Source organism: Miniopterus schreibersii, assembly GCF_964146895.1.
Source record: "Miniopterus schreibersii genome assembly, chromosome: 8".
Taxonomy (NCBI): domain Eukaryota; kingdom Metazoa; phylum Chordata; class Mammalia; order Chiroptera; family Miniopteridae; genus Miniopterus; species Miniopterus schreibersii.
Window position 1 is genome coordinate 22,827,056 of NC_138109.1, and position 16,223 is coordinate 22,843,278.

Consider the following 16,223-nt stretch of genomic DNA (forward strand, 5'->3'; position numbering starts at 1 on the left):
TTGGATCTTATCTTTGGAATAATAGAATAATAGAGCAAGGGTTTTAAACCAGAGTCAATATATCATTTCAAACACAATATGTTTAAAGCTCTCTCTGGTCGCCGCTAGAACTGACTGATAAAGCAGGAGGGGAGTGAGGCGACCTATGCAGGGCCGGGCTCTGGGAGGTGGGTGATGTGGTCAGTCCAGGGGGATGGCTGTCTCCGAGAGACGTGGATGGACTCCAGAGATACATAAGAAGTAGCACCATTCAGAAGTTTCCAGAATTCCAGAAGAACTTTAAAAAACTTTATTGGATGTCTGCAACAACAACCCCAGCAATGGGGTGGGAGTCAGGGGCACCATAAAGACTTGGGAATATGAACAAAAGATTCAGATCCTCAACCACAGAGACAGTTACAGCCAGCCAGTCACCTCTCCCCCACAACCTCCGAAAATTCTGGGCCATTTACATCTCATTCAATGGTGTCAACAGATTCTTTTGGAGTTGGGTGCTGGAGACATGGGAATGGGATTCCCGCAGTCCCACTATGAGTAAATGCTGGGGCTAGGACGTTGCCAAACTACAGGACTGACCTGGTGTCCTGGGAGCAGTGAGCCACCACCTGGGATAGCCAGGGAAGTGGGGAGGGGATTGTGGGCTGGGAGGAAGAAGAGGAGTTCTTCCTGCCTTTTGTGAGAAAGGTAGAGTTGGTCTTACCCTTCTGCCACCTCCCCCTTCCCCCTGTCCCAATTCCCAGGAGTCTGCTGACAGCCCTGCCCTCCTCTGTCTCCCTCAGGAGCACTCCAGGCCAGTGACCCACTCCTCGAAATGACCCCTCTGTCCTCAAGGCTGCACATCTCGGGTAGGGGCAGGAGGACAGCAATCTGATGGAACTAAGCTGAGAAGTGAAAGAATTACAGGAGCTCTTTAGGCCTCCTTGAGGAATTTGCCTTTTCAAAGAGCTTTCTGGGTCATTTAAATGATCTCTGCCCTCCGACCCACTTCTCTGAAAGGGCCCTTTTCCCCAGGGTTTTTACAAACTCTACTTTTGAGCCCAGGGAGTCTCCTAGATTTAGCCTCTGGGCAGGGCAGTTCCATCAAAGGGTAGGGGTGGGAGAACTTTCCCGTGGGTGACAGTTAAAGTATTTAATAACCAGTGTGAAATAAGCACCGACAAACCAATTGCCGACTGGAGGGCTCCATGACCTTGGGTCTGCTAGCCCTTAACCAGCACAGGGGTCCTGGAGGCAAAGCCATGTGGCGGGGGACACTCAGAGCCACTCGGGAAGCAGGGATTTGCCATCCAGCACAGATGTGTTTCTACATTTTAACAACGGGTCTGGCAACACTGGTCCCACTGAACGTCAGTACCAGGTCTGCTCCAATCTTGTCCAGCCTCTGCTCTCGCATGGGAAATGGTGGCTAGGCCATTTGTTCCCTCTGTGAGAAGAAACGTGTGAGGAAATGGCCTCTAAAGAGAGCCAGCTGGGTGGAATCCTGGGTGACTAGGATCTCAGGCCCTCGACCCACTGTGTGACCTTGCAGGGCCAGACCACCTCTGACTGTCCTTCCCCTCGCCCCTCCTCGCAGTTATTTTTGTCCAGCCTGACAGCCCTTGGCGGTGCTAGCAGTCTGGGCTCTGTGAGCCGGATGCAAACCAGGCAGCGCGAACGTCTGGTTCTGGATCCCAAGAGGGTTCCTCTCTGGGCGCTGTCACGTGGGAACTTGGCTATCCACACAGTGCACCCAGTGGGGACCACACGCCTGGAGGAGGGAGACAGTGCAAGAGGCAGAGAGGTCATTCTCTGCTCAGTCCTGGCTCCTATCTGAGAGCACGGTCCCAGGCCTGGTGGTAAGGACACCCCGTGTGGAGCCACACTGCTGCCAGGAAACCTCCCAGCTGAGTGGGTGTCTGCAGGTGGGAAGAGGTCAGGAGCAGGCCCCACTGGGCCCCCAACCCCCAGGCCTTGTCTGGGGTGGACAGTGGGACTGTCCTGTGGTTTGCTCTCATGGGGTGTGCCGAAGACGGGTGGGCTGAAGACTGGTGGGCCGGGACAGGCAGGGTTCCCAGGAAACCTCTTTGTGGCCCATTTACTGTCTCAGAAGCAAGGCAGAGGCTGTGTTCCGGCCCCCTGGGCCTGAGAAGGCTGCAGCCAGTCGTTGCTCCTCGTTGGGGTCCGATCTCTCTTGGGAAGCAGTCAGCTTCAGACCACTGTGCTTTTCAGATCAAAGCTTTGTTCCCAAAGCTGAGATTCATGCCTGCTGCACATGTATACCAGGGCAGGAGAGGGGTCGGGGCACAGCTCTCTGGGCTCTTCTGGGACTCATCTGTTCAGGTAAGGAGGCCAAGCCTCTGAGATCAGAACAGCTCCAGGAGAGCTGGTGGGAAAGCTGGGAAGAGCAGTGAGGAGGGGAGATGGGCCAGAGGAGGGGGGGCCTCTGATGGGTAAAGATGCAGTCGTGTGAGCTCCTGGAAAAAGAATCCTCCTTACTCCTGGGGGGAGGACAGCTCAGAGAGCCCCGACGTCCGTGATTTCAGAGACCCAGGAGTGGCAGAGAGCAGCCGCAGCTGCAGCTGCAGTGGGCCGCCCAGAAGGCCCAGGGGAAGAGGGCCTGGGGGCCGGAACAGTGGCATAAGCAGGGGACCTCCCAACACTAGGGGGGGAAGAAGACCGAAGGAGGGGTGCCACATGGCTGCTCCTGGCAGCCCTGCTGCTGGGGGCCGTGGGCAGGGGCACAGCTGGCCTCTCCAGAGGGCGGACCCTCCTGGTAGAAGATGCCCCTCGACTGGGCAGCAAATTCCTCCGGGCTGGGAGGATGGTGCCAGCAGCTCTGCGCATGGGAGCGGTTCGGAGGGCTGGGACCGGGTAAGCAAGGGAGGAGGCGCTGGGGAAGACAGGGCCGGGCACTCTTCCTAGGATGGCGAGCTGGCTGCTTGGGGCTGACAGCCCTGGACAGCTGTGGAAGAAGGACCAGGGCCAGGCAGGGAAGGCCAGGGGGCTGGCAGGTGTGGGTGAAGGCTCCATCTCGGCTGCGTAGCTGTTGAGGTGGGAGAGAAGGCGAATCCGGACAGGGTCCGCACGGCTGCTGGGGCCTTCCAGGACCCCCAGGTACCTGATGACCTCAGTGAGGCACTCCCGGAAACCAATGCTCCGAAAGTCAACTGCCAGGGTTCGGGCATCAAAGAATCCTGCAAAGTGAGGTGTGATGAGGGCATGCCCAGCAGGCACACACAACGAGCCTGGGGGCAGACTGCCTGAGGTCTGGACCTGCCTCCCCCACTCACTCCCTGTGTGACCCTGGGCACCTCACCTCTCTGAGCCCCATCTCTCCATCTGTAAAGTGGGAATCATCATCCCTACTGGGGTAGCGGGGCTGGGTTCTAAGGACCAAATGAGTTCACTAAACTTTGAAGCATTATAAAATGTAAAGTATTGTGGTTGGGTTTTTTTAGTGTGTTTTTAAATTGATTTTTAGAGAGAGGAAGGGAATGGGGGGCAGAGAGAGAGAGGAGACATCGATGGCTGCCTCCCACATGCACCCCAACTGGGGATCACACCCACAACCTGGGCATGTGCCCTGACCTGAAATTGAACCCGTGACCTTTTGGTGCACGGGACAACACTCCAACCAACGGCCAAGGCTAAAGTACTGTTTTCAGCACAATTTATGACTAATGCAAAGAAGAAACTGCGACCAAGATAACTTAAGTAGACACTTGCCAGCTGTGAAAGAGCTGTACATGTGGAGGTGGAGGACAGTCCTGCCTGCTGATGTGGGTAGATGCTGGGAGACTCCTTGGAAAAGGGAGTACAGTGTGGCAGTGAAGCCCGAGGTCTCTGAAGGCCACTTCACAAGCTGCCTGACCGCGGACTAGTTTCTTAATCTCCCTATGTCTCAATTTCCTTAACTGTAAAATGGGTATGTAACAGTACCTACTGCATAGAATTGTGCAGGTGAAATGAAATGGTGCACAGAAATGCTCAGTAAATTAAAAATAAGCTACCATTTATATTACTGGCTTGGCCGCTAGAGGAATTCCAGTTTGTGAACCAGCTCACAGGGCCATCTGGAAGGCAGAACCCCACTCTGGTCCTCAGCTGCTGCCATCAGGCTGGGGACCCTCTTTTTGGCTGATTTTGGTGAGGAATGACCAGGTAGACTACCCATTCCTCTCCATGGCTGCCCTTCTCTCCATACCACCTTCTGGGCAGACACAGAACAGCCCCGGTGAGTACTGGCCTCATGACTATGGCAGTAAATATCCAGTCCCTGGCTTCACCGTCTGTATTCACTGTTCTTTTTAACTAGCATTTGCTGAGTTCTTACTTAGTATTTAATTTGCATTATCTAAGTTAATTTTCATAAAACCCCTTTTATTATTCTCATTTTAGAGATGAGGAAACTGAGGAATAGAGAAGTTAAATCATTTGTCCAAGGACATAAAGCTAGTAAGTAGTAGAACCAGGATTCAGATCCAAAGCCAATGCTCCCAACCACAATTCTCTGTCTTCCCACTTGCCCTTAGCCAGAAGATGAGGGTTTTCTGAGACCCCACCCATGAGGTTTTTTTGAGAACCAGGTGAGATAACATTAGTGAAAGCATTTTGAAACTATAAAATGCTGCCTAAATATTAGTCACTGTTCTTTTTAATTGGATAACCACATATGCAGTTTGAACTCTCTCCCCCACTGGTTGATTAGTGACACAAGTTTCCACTGTTGGCGGTGCATTCCTTTGGCAAAAGTTCTCAGAGTGACCACCTGCATCAGGGGCCTCGGGCGTGCTTCCTAATCTTGCAAATCCCGAAACTCCAGTCCAGACCTACTGCCTCAGACTGTCTGGGGTGTGGCCCTCGACTCTGCATGCCACCAGATGACAATGCCACGTACTGAGGGACACCAGGTTGGGCCACTTAAAATGCAACTGTCCCCTCCAGAGAGAGTAAGTTAAGGTTTTAGGACTTAAGTCTTTGTGGCCAAGGTCTGAGGAGCCTTCAAGTTTTCCCAATTGAGAAACCACCAAAAATACACAGAGAGGCTCCATGTGGACAAAATTTCTATTTGTCTGGAAGTCTTTTGAAAGCCACAGTTCCGTGACTGTATTGTAATAGGCTAGTTCAAATAACAGAAGGAGTCACATTTGCATTCTACTACAATGACTGATCTTCCCGTGACTGATCTTCAGCTGTGAGCATGACATAGGTCCCCAGCACTGCCAAGAACACAACAGCCCAGAAGGCTAGACGAGTGGTAGGCACACTAGTGAACCATCTGTGGCTAAAGATCTCCAGCGTGCTGCTCCCACTGGGATCCCGGTGAGAAGGAGATCATTCAGGCTAATGCTTGATGAGGCCCTGGGGCGGAGGGGGGTCAGTAGGAACAGTCTATTGGAGAAGGAGTAGAGTTGAGGAAAGAGTTGGGACAAATGGAGACACTGAGAGTGGAGAGGGAGGTGCCTAAAAAAGAACAGAGCCAAGCTTTGCAGATGTTCTGCCTGGATCTGCTTCAGCTTCTCTATGGACTGTGAGCTCCATGAGGGCAGGGATGTCTACTTCGCTCATTGGTGTATCCCCAGGGCCCAGCCCCAAAATATTGGCTGCATAAATGACTCCCAGAAGAGTAGAGCATCAGTACCTGTCCCACCAGTGGCATGGAGCATTTTCAAGTGATCTACCGTCATCTGCAGGACCTCAGCTTTCTCCAACTTGGAGGAGCCCTGTGTGTACAGGAGACAGAAAAGTGAAGGCCTCCAGCTGACCTCTGTCGCTCACCTCCCCTGCACAGTGTCATCAGCGTTCACTGTGTCAGTTTTCTCACCTTCCTCCCACTCCATCACTGCCTGCAGTTAGGTCTCTGCTTCGGGAGAGGTCTTCAAGCCTAATGGATTCTCTTCAGTTCATGTTAGCCCACTTGTCCACTGCACTGCTGACCATCCTTCCTGAAACCTCTGCTCCCTTGACTTCTGCCACCACTTTTTCTTGGTTCTCCTTTCACCTTGGCGCTTGTTCTGCCTGTCCCTTAAAACGGTGCTGTCCCCAGTGGGTCTTGGCTCACTTTTCTCACTCTGCAGACTCTTCGCTGAGGATCTCATCTGCCTCTGTGGCTTCATACCCCAGAATGCCACTCCCGCATTCCCATCCACCTCCTAGATCAGCTCTGGGGACCCAGGTTCCTCCTCACCACACCCAAGATCTAGCTCATCACCTTACCCCCAAGAGTACTTGCTCTTCCTCTGTTCTCTCTCTTGGGAAATGTTTTCTAAGCCTCCAGCATCACCTGGCCTCCCAGGTGAAACCTGAGGGTCAGATTCTTCATGTGAGTCCCTTGAGGGCAGGTAGCATCCAGTTCCTGGCTGGTCTTGTGAAGATTTTAGTGAATGTCTGTGGGACAACTGACTCGTTCTCACCAGCAGAGGGGAAAACACATGACCTACGACTGTGCCTTGGAGCACTGGTGAGAGTCTTTAAGGCTGTCTGATTGATGCAACTGTCTGACTTCCCACTGTGGTCCTTCCACCCTGACATGTTCAATGTCAGATTGCTCACTCCCTGAGCAGCCTGTTTCATTTTCAAATAGCTTTGGAAATGTCAGTAGTGTAGACAGTTAGGGTGCCTTAGAATCAGAGTTCTGTGTTCCAGTTCTGCTCTGCTATTTACTAGCTGTGTGACCTAGTGTAAGTTACTTCACCTCTCTGTGCTTATTTCCTTACCTGTGCAATGGGCATAATAATCCCTACTCTTTAGGATCATTTTGAGGATTCAGTTCAATGGGATGATGGGCATAAAGCCACAACACCTGAGATACCTCAGTAAGTATAAATTTTCATTCCCCTTATCCCCAGCCAGTGACAGATATCAGTAAATGACATCACAGGACTGCAGGCAGCTGCTACCAATCAGTAAGAGATGCCACGATCCATGAACTCTCTCTGCCACTCACACAGATTTCCTCTAACACAACTGGCAATGTCACATACCTGCTTCTCAAAGGCGGTGGGGACCAAGCGCCGCAATTCAGAAAGGCTGCTGTTGATGCGGTCTCGGCGCCGTTTCTCTATGATCTAAAAAACAATGACAAGAATTTACACACAGGCACTTCACAGTCAGTTCAACATGCCTTGATGGGCATTGACTCATATTTTCCTTCACCATATTTTTGTGAGGGAGAGAAATCTATTCTTTATAGAGGGGGGAACTGAGGCTCAGAGAGGAGCAGTGACTTGTTTAAGGTCACACAGCAAGGAAGTGCAAAGTTGGGAGAACTCAGATCTCTTGTCTTGATCTGAAGGAGGATATTCTAAACCATTAACCATGGGTACAGCACCAACCAATCAGGACAGGGACACCAGCCAAAGCACGGAGGGCAGCCCTGGAGACCCCTGCTGGGCCAGGCGGTCTGAGGAGTCTGAGGCACTGCCCTCTCCAGCTGTGAAGGCCTTTCATTCACACTATCTCACTCTCATCTCATAACACTGGTAGCGGAATACTGATAGCAGGGCAGAAATGATGACCCCATTTTACCAATAAAGCAAACGAGACCTGGACGGAAGTGGTTTGCCCAAGGTTTTCTGGTTAGGGCTGGTCTTGCCTCTGCCAGAGCCCAGTGCAGAAGCACAGCTGCATCTTGGGGGGAAAGTAGGGCTGGGATAAGATGGCCAACAGCAAGCAGAGGTGTTGGCTTCTTCTGTCCCCCTCACTCACCTCTCAGCACACAGAGGAAAAAATGAAAAGTCTGGGCTCAGAGAGAAGAGGAAGGCTGGGATAAATAATAATGGCCCATTGTGTCAGGTATTGTTGGGAGTGTGTTAGTTACATTAATTCCCTTAAACTTCCAAACAACACTTTAAGGTAGGTGCTGTTGTTATTTCAGCTACACAGTTGAGGAAACGAGGCACAGAGAGGTTAAGTGTCCTGCCCAAAGTCACCCAGCTAGCTACCTGCAGAGGCAGGATTTGAATCCAGGGAGGCTAGGTTGGGGTGATGTTTCTGACCAGGTTTCTGGAGGCTAGGCCTCTGGGGCCCTAGGGTGAACCTCTGCTGGGCAGCTCTGCTGAGACACTCACCCCTCTGCGTTTCTTCCTGGCTTGCATCTGCGAAGGGCTGGGGGTGGACAGCGGCCTGGCCATCTGGCTGGAGGGGAACAGAAAGGCAAATGTTTCAGAGCTGGAGGCCTGTCTCCCGGCCCGGGGTGACTTCATTGGCGAGCACAGCCCCCTGCTGGGCGGCTGCGGTCCCCCCCAGCCGGGAGGAAGCACGGGGCGGGCGTGGGAGGGGAAGCATTCTCTCCCCTTCTCCCCGGGGCGCGTTTCTCCCCGGGTCAAGTCCTTCCCTGCCCCGAGTTAACCGCCGGGGCCGCTGGGGGGTGGGGGGGCTTGGTTCTCGCCTCCGCCCCTGCGCGCGCTCGTCTCCCTTTGCGCCCGGCGGAGGGCGGGCATGGGTGCCCGCGGCGGCCACTCCGGCTCCTGCAACCGGATCCGGGGCGGGGCGGGCGAGGGCACGGGCCAGCGGCGGGGCAGCGGCGGGTTGGGTTTCAGAGGGAGCCGCTGGGAACGAGCGTGGAAAGAGCAGATGCCGCTGCTTCCCACGGGCCGGGCGCGCCGGCTGCCGCCCTCCGCCCCGGCTGCAGCTGCCGCCGCCTCCCACGCAGCGCGACTGGGGGCCGCGGGAGCGGCATCTGGGTCACACGCCCCTCTGGGCTCTCGGGATGCCGCTCTGGCCTCCCCAGAAGGCCCCAGACCTGCTGCGCTTCAGCTCGGCTGAAGGAGAGGTGTTTGCTCGCACCCCAGGAGTTTCCATCACTGGGAAGAGGCTCGGGGCTTTTCCTGCCCAAACTGACCGAAATCCCCCCCAGCCCATCTGCTCCACCTCTTAATGGTTTCCTGTTCCAGAGGCCCTCTTGGAATGGAGGGGGTTCGCTGGGTTGCACTGAGAACCATTCATCTGGCCAACACCCCAGAGGTCCTGTTCAGGCCCAGAGGTGGACTGGCCGGGTCAGCCAGGCCCCACCCTCCAGATGCTCAGCTTCCTTGGAAAGACACCGGTCAACAAATAACCTTAGGCAAGGTGACTCCCCTGCCATTTCAAATGCAAAGTGCCACCCATCTGAACGGGAGCCCGTGAGCTTATCTGGTCCACCTAACACTTCTCTTCCCCCTGGGTTCCCATCTCAGCAAAGCCACCCTGTCTTTCAGTTCTGCAAAGGGGACACCTGGCCACCATCATTGATGCCTCCTCGGTCCTCACCGCACCTCCTCAAAACCTAAAATACATTTCACATCTGTCCTCCTCATCTCCACTATCATCTTTCATCTAACAATTGCAAGAATCTATTGTTGGGTCCCTTTGCACCCCACCTGTTACCCCCTACAGGCAGGCAGAGTGATCCTTTTGCAAATCTGATCTTGTCACTCCCTTTAAAAACTCTTCAGGTATTTCCCAGAGCTTTTAGAATCAAGGCCACCATCTTTCAGGTGGCCCAGTCGGACCCTGTCGCCTCCTAGATTCAACTCTCTTTTGCTCTATGTGTTCCAGCCTGTGAATGTACTAACTCCTTCCTGTGGCTGCACATTCTGTTCCCCTAGCCTGGTCCACCCTGTCTCCCCACCCCCAAGCTCCAGCCCTGTTGCCTGATAATTTATACCACCCTCAGGTCTCAACTCAAATGTCACCTTCCTGGGGAAACCTTTTCTGACATTCCCCCCCTCCTACTAGGTAGGTATCCCCTACTCTACACTCTCCCAGCATCCTGCATTCACAGCAGTTATGCCCCTTTGTTGTTTTATATTTACATGATTGTTGCTTAACGTCTGTCTCTCCAACAAGTCCATAAGCTCCACGAGGTCATGACCCATGTCTGTCTCATTCACTATTGTAGCCTCCGTACCCAGCAAGTGCTTGGAACTTGGCAGAGCTCATGGCTGAGCTCCCTCATGTTTAGCACTGCTGTCCTAGGCCTTTGTGGAAGGGGGTTATATGTGGCTCACCAGGAAGGCCCCAGCCCCCATGATTACTCCCTTGGTGTCAGAGGCTGGACAATTTTCCTCATCTGCTCAAAGACAGAAGGTTGCAGGAGAGACCAGATCAACATTTGTCAGATCCTGCTGCTACACCCTGGTTTTGTACAGCCACATCTGGAAAAGGATAGCTCTATCCAAACATCTGGACAAGAAGGGCTGGTAAGAGACCAGTGAAAGCTCCTGGGAGGGATGGCCCAGCAAGCCAGGTTCAGGGAACAGATGGCCAGATCCTGAGATCTGTAGGGCAGCTTGTTTACAGAGCTTCACTGGGGACAAGCCCCAAGAGCCAAGGTATGCTAAGAAACACAGCCTTTGTCCCCCCAGGCTGGATAAGGCATCTCTAGGGGTATTGGGTTAGCTCTGTGAACGTCACTGCCTCTGAGCCTGATCCCTCCTCAGGGACCATCTGTTGGAGCTGACGCACCCCTTCCAGGGCAGGTGGCTCTGCCATCCCTTTCTCCAGTCTCCTGGTCCCTTGTTCCCTGCAGTATTATCCCACTCCCATATCTAACAGGCAAACCTTACTTCACCGTTTTCCTGGCATCACTACGTACATTTCCCTCCTGTGAGCCTAGCAAAAGCCCCATTTTACAGAGGAGGATGCTGAGGCTCAGGAGCTAAGGCAGCTTGCCCAGCCTACACAGCTGCTAAGGAGCAAAGCCAGCATGGGAATCCATGTCTTCTGGCTCCAAATTCAGCATTGTTTTCCTTCTTAATTCCCATTTCCTGTATGTCTGAATAGCTCTCCGGTCCCCTTATCCTTAAAACTCCCAAGAGCTCAGCCTAGCTCACTTCCAGGCTGTGATCTGGCCCTGACACTGACAGCGAGGAGGTGTGAGAGCTTCTTGGCTGACAGTCTGAAAATAAGGCAGATTTTCACAGACCCAGAGAAGACATGTTGACCACCAAGATCTGCTTCATGGACCTCAAGTGGTCCCTAGCCAGAACTCTGGGTGGTCTCTTGGGGTGGGGGCAGTTTTCTAGGTGGTCTGGCTGCCAGTCCTCATCACCCTCAGTGCTCACCCTCAGTTTACCCTTGGGAACTACCCTGTGGAGCCCTTGTAGATAATCCCACTCTTTTTGCATCAAAGGCAGAATAACAATGTCTTCAATGAAGGGATTTCGGACAGCACTGAGCCCACTGGTAAAATGAGGAAACTCAGAGAGGGGTAGGGATCCGCTCCAGGCCACACAGCAAATTAGAGGAAATTCCAGGTCTACTGGTTTTTAATCCAGTGCTCTTCCCAGTGTGCCCCATATAGTCATTGTCACAACTTGTAAATTTCATAGCCAGTACTTTTTGTTCTAGACAGCATGTCCACATTTACTTGTCTCATTTATTGCACAATAGACCTAGGAGTTAAGTATTATTGGGGCGATTTCATATTTAAGAAAAATAATCATTTGATAGATGGAGTGACAGAACCACAGAGAGTTAAGAATCATGTCCAATAAGTCCAGTCTTCAGATTTCCAGTCTTTTCATGAGACTATGTGGCATTATGAACATGCACTGTCCAAATGAATGGCAACACCTTAGAGAGCAGCATTAATTGGAGGTTACCTTGCGCCAAAGCAGGGAGACATGCTTTGGATTCATTACTTCATCAAAGCCTCACCCTGTGAGGTAGGTATTAGCATCCCCATTTTGTAAGGGAGAAAACTGAGGTTTGAAAATCCCCAAGTGACTGGTGGTGAGAGTCAAACTCAGGTCCATCTGACTTCAAAGGCTATCCTGTGCCTTAAATCATGTAGGAACAATCCACAGACCCTGACCCACTGCCTGACATGTGGCAGGTACTTATTAAATGTTTGCAGAAGGGGAAGGGAGAGGCTATGTTCTCAGTTTGGTCCCAGCATGTGTCAGGGGGCTGGGTTCAGATAGGAGCTCTGTGGTGATTCCCACACATGAGACAGGATACCACCACCAGGCAGATACCCACAGTGACATAGAACACACTCTGCTCTTTACTCTCACATCTCTGAATGTGGGGGGTTTGTGCCCTGCTTCTGACCCCCAGGGAGGCTGGCTGCCCCAGTCCTTTGGCCCTTGCCACTGTTTATCTGGCTGTCTTTGTACATGAAGCTCTTCTTCTCTGAGATTTCCCTGAGGGTAGACTGAGCAGGATACATCTGGGCTCCCCATGCCCAGCCCAGGGTCTGGGCCACAGCAGGCATCGTTCAGAGATCCCTGAATTGAAGCATTGATGTCTGCTGGGGGGAGGGCCCTCTGGTGAGTGCTACAAAGAGGGGTCTATAAGTCAGCTCTTCCAGATGTCCAACTGCTTTCTCTCCTCTGATGGGGTCTGCTCCTCTAAGGACTGAGACAGACTCTCAAAATGGGCTCTGGTTGAAAGGACAAAATGCTGCATAGGAAAAAAACTGCCCACTGATCCTTTAGGCCACAGCCCAAATGCCACCACCTTCAAGAAGCCCTCCCTGCCGCCTTTGGTTTTAAGTGACCTCTGCCCTGCTGGGCATGGCTCAGCAGTTGAGCATTGACCTAGGATCCAGGAGATCGTGGTTCGATTCCCGGTCAGGGCACATGCCCGGGTTATGGGCTCCATCCCCAATCGGGGGTGCGCAGGAGGCAGCCGATCAATGACAACTCTCTCATCATTGATGCTTCTATCTCTCTCTCTCCCTCTCCCTTCCTCTCTCTGAAAATCAATAAAGATATATATATATATATTTTTTTTTCTTTTAAAAAGTGACCTCTACCTGTTTGGGTACCTTCACAGCCTACAGTCTCTCTCTCCATCCATCTTCCATTCTATTCATGGTCTTTGGGTGACCTGGCAGGCCACTGGCCAGACTGAGAATTCTTGAAAGACAGAAGCCAGCTCTGATCAGCCTAGCTCTCTGGTATCAATTTCGTGCCTCCGATTCATGAAGACCCAATGAACTTGAATTTGAGACACTCACCCCCCTCCATCACCACCATGTGGTGCTGGGCCTTTCCCCTGCTCCTAACAGGCACAGACTCAGAGTTACTTCTCTAAAGAGCGAGGTTTTGCTAAACAACTTTAAAAGGCTACCAAGCTGCATGGAAAATTATATTATATACCCTAAAGCCTAATGTACAGGATGCAAGGGCAATATCTATTGCCTTACCTCCAATTATAAGCTATAGATAATTGAAAGCTGGTGGCATTTTACTAGGATGTGTGATTGAGACAGGATCCCCTGATCTCAGAAACTGGAGATCATTGAAATGCCCTCAAAAACATCTCTAAGAATAAACTGAGTCCCCCTGCCAATTCTATTCTGTAGTGTCAGATTTGGATGAACCAGGACAGATCAGAGAGCCCTTTCTGTCCTCTCCATTTTCCTGCTGAGGAAAACAGGCTCGCAAAGGGAAAGCAATGGCCCAAGATCACATAATGAGATGGTGGCAAATTTGGAGCCGGGATCCAGGCCTGCAGACTCCCTGTCAGCCCCTGTTGCTCTTTCAAGGTTCTGGGTGCCTGACCCTAAGCATTTGCTATGAGATAGGCCCTGTGCTAAGCCCTTATTATCTTGTTTGATTTTCCTAATATTCCCATGAGGTTGGGTCTATTATTTATACCCATTTTACAGATGAGGAAACTGAAGCCTAGGTTGTTCACAGAACTGGGAAGCAGCAGAACTATCCGAACGCAGTTTTTTCTACAGGTTTGAAGCAGGTCAGAATATTTATCAAGAGCGGAAAGACATTAGCAGCCGGGTGGTGTAGTAGAAGGGCACTGGAATTGGAGTCTAGGCCCGTGCACTGACCATGGGCAAGTGAGCTATTATTTTCTTCAATATCAAAACCTTATTCAAAGTCCAATTTGCTCAAGGGACAGAAGTCTTTCTTCCCCTAGAAGCTTACTGTGCACTATATGAAAAGCTCGCCCAAGGTAGGGTAAAATAGGGAAAGGATGGCTGTTCTGCATAGTCAGCGGACTCTGCACAGGGGAGGTCGTGCCTATAGTCTATGAGGGTTTTCCCTACGAGCTTCAGGAAAAACTCCTCGCCAGTAGCCTCACCTGCGCGCTTCGACAGAAAGGTCACCAGCTGGACGTCGGAGGGGCGAGCTGAACGCTACCTCCATCCCAGCACCCCGAGCGCGAAACGGCGAGGGCACACAGGACCCCAGGCCCTCGGCGTGCAACGCCCCTCGCCCGCCCCCAACACACACCTGCGGGCCATTGCCCACACCTGCGTCTCCCGAGGTGGCACCGAGGACCAGTCTGGGCGTGCGCGGAGCCCGTCGGCGCGCTCGGTCCGCACCCGGCCTTACCTAAGCTCGCCCTCGCGGCCCACGTCGATGGGTCCGTCGGACTCGCCGTCGGAGCCGCTCGGCTCCCTGGGCCGCTTCATGGCGAGTGCAGGCTGCCGGGTCCCGCGGCGCGGCGACGGCTCCTAGTGCGGAGTCGGCCCCGCCCCGCCCCGCCCCGCCCCGCCCCGGGGCCGCCGCCGCCGCCCTTTCCCAGGGCCCTTTCCTGCGCCGCAGCCCCTGGCGGCCCGGCGCCCCCGCGCCCCCGCGGTGACGCGCCGGCGGAGCCGTGGGAAGGCCCCGGGCGGTCACCGCCCCCACGGACGGCTGGGAGGTCCGGCTCCTCTCCGCCGCCTCGACCGCCGCGCGCTGGGTGGCCTTTGGCAGGTGCCCTTGGAGGCCTCCCGGGAAAGCCGGGGGTCCCCGTCTGTCCCTAGTTTGCCCCGAGCGCTGCCAGGCTGCGGAGGCGCCGCTCCGCGAGGCCCCAGCCTGTGCAAACGTCGGCCGCCGGCTCCGGCCTTGGGTTCCGGGGGCGGGTTTGGTGAGGGTCGGGGGGGGGGGGGGTGGCTGTGGCCTGATCCTGGGCAAGAGCCCCCCAGCAGGTTCTCCCATAGGGGTCCAAAGCAAGCGTGGGGGGGGGGTGTCCGTGGGCGGCCGGGCGCGCGGGATGGGGGTGGGGTGAGGGTGTGGTCAGGCCTCTGAGCGGCGGCTGTCATTCCCAAAGGAGACGGCTCATGTGGCTGCAGCGCCAGGCAAGGACCGGCTCTGGCCAAGGTCCCTGAAGACCTGACTGGATTGTGGTGGTTGTGGGGTGTCTCTGGGAATCAGTTTCCAGTTCACCAGCTTCGGAGCTGTCCTGGGAGGCCAAGAACACCAGGAGAGGGCTCATTCTTGAAGCTGTGGCAGGCCTCAAAAGGGGGGCATGGAGGCACCCTCCAGCCTACCCCTAACAGACCAAACTGTTCACTCAGTGGGTCCTCCAGCCCCCAGGGAGGGGGACTCACAGAAGATTCTCAGAGATTCACCTGCCACCTTATGGGCCAGTACCTCAGAGAAGCCCCAAGTCTCAGAAGGAAGCAGATGGGAGCATCCTGGACGGGGACTTCACAGGCAGGAAGGAGGAGATGGGAAGGTAGGCTTGATGTGGCAGGTCAGAGAAGTCCTTCCCTTTGACTCACCCACCAGGACCCAGAGGAAGCCACACCTTCATTTGGAGAATGGGGTTGGTCATCTGAGAATGACTGCACTTTCACCCCTACAGCAAGACCTGCTTGGGGACACTTGATTATGGTGGTAGGAAAGAACATTCCCATGCCCTCTTCCACACAGACACAGCCACTTGGCCAAGTACACAAACAGACAGACAGACACACACGGATACACAACTGGCATGAGCAGTCAGTACCCACAGCCTGTGCTTCCTCTGGAGGCCCTGGTGGTCACCCCAGACACATCTATAGACTCCTTACAAATGCCTTCAGCACTCAGATAACTTCTGTAGGCACATACCAGTGGAGTGGAATTCTCAAGCAACATAGAAGTTGCACAATCCATGCACCATTCATTCCCTGGAAAGGCAGAAATTAACCATGCCTCCCAGATATCTGCCCCATGTGATTGACTGAGATTGCAAGGACTGGTAATGGAGCAGATTTGCAGGGGAAAGTCAAGGGCTGTGTTGTATGTTCATGTGAGATGCCCTGGGTCATCAAAATGGGGTGCACAGTTAGACAGGGGGTCTGGAGCTCAGAAAAGAGGATATTCTTTTATCCTCTAGATAATACCAAATGTTCCCGAGGGAAGAAATCACCCTTGGTTGAGAATCACTAGTCTAGAGAAACTCCCAGATTGAGACACTGAGCAGAAGAGAAAGAGCTGTGAGAGGAGACTAGGAAGGAACAGCCAGGGAGGTGAAGGAGGGCGAGAGGGGGTGTTACAGGAGCCAGAAGAGTGTTTTGAGTACTTGGTCATAATCCTTTAAAA

At 53.4% G+C, this 16,223-nt stretch overlaps 1 protein-coding gene across 1 annotated transcript; it reads right to left on the bottom strand.

Moving 5' to 3' along the window:
• Positions 1-268: 268 nt before the first annotated feature.
• Positions 269-14,420, bottom strand: HEYL (hes related family bHLH transcription factor with YRPW motif like). The gene is made up of 5 exons (XM_081144540.1): positions 14,265-14,420; positions 8,049-8,115; positions 6,963-7,046; positions 5,621-5,702; positions 269-3,173 (listed from the first exon to the last, which is right to left on the bottom strand). Exons 1-5 carry the CDS (start codon positions 14,342-14,344, stop codon positions 2,494-2,496), a joined length of 993 nt encoding a protein of 330 aa, XP_081000666.1. The 5' UTR covers positions 14,345-14,420; the 3' UTR covers positions 269-2,493.
• Positions 14,421-16,223: the final 1,803 nt, after the last annotated feature.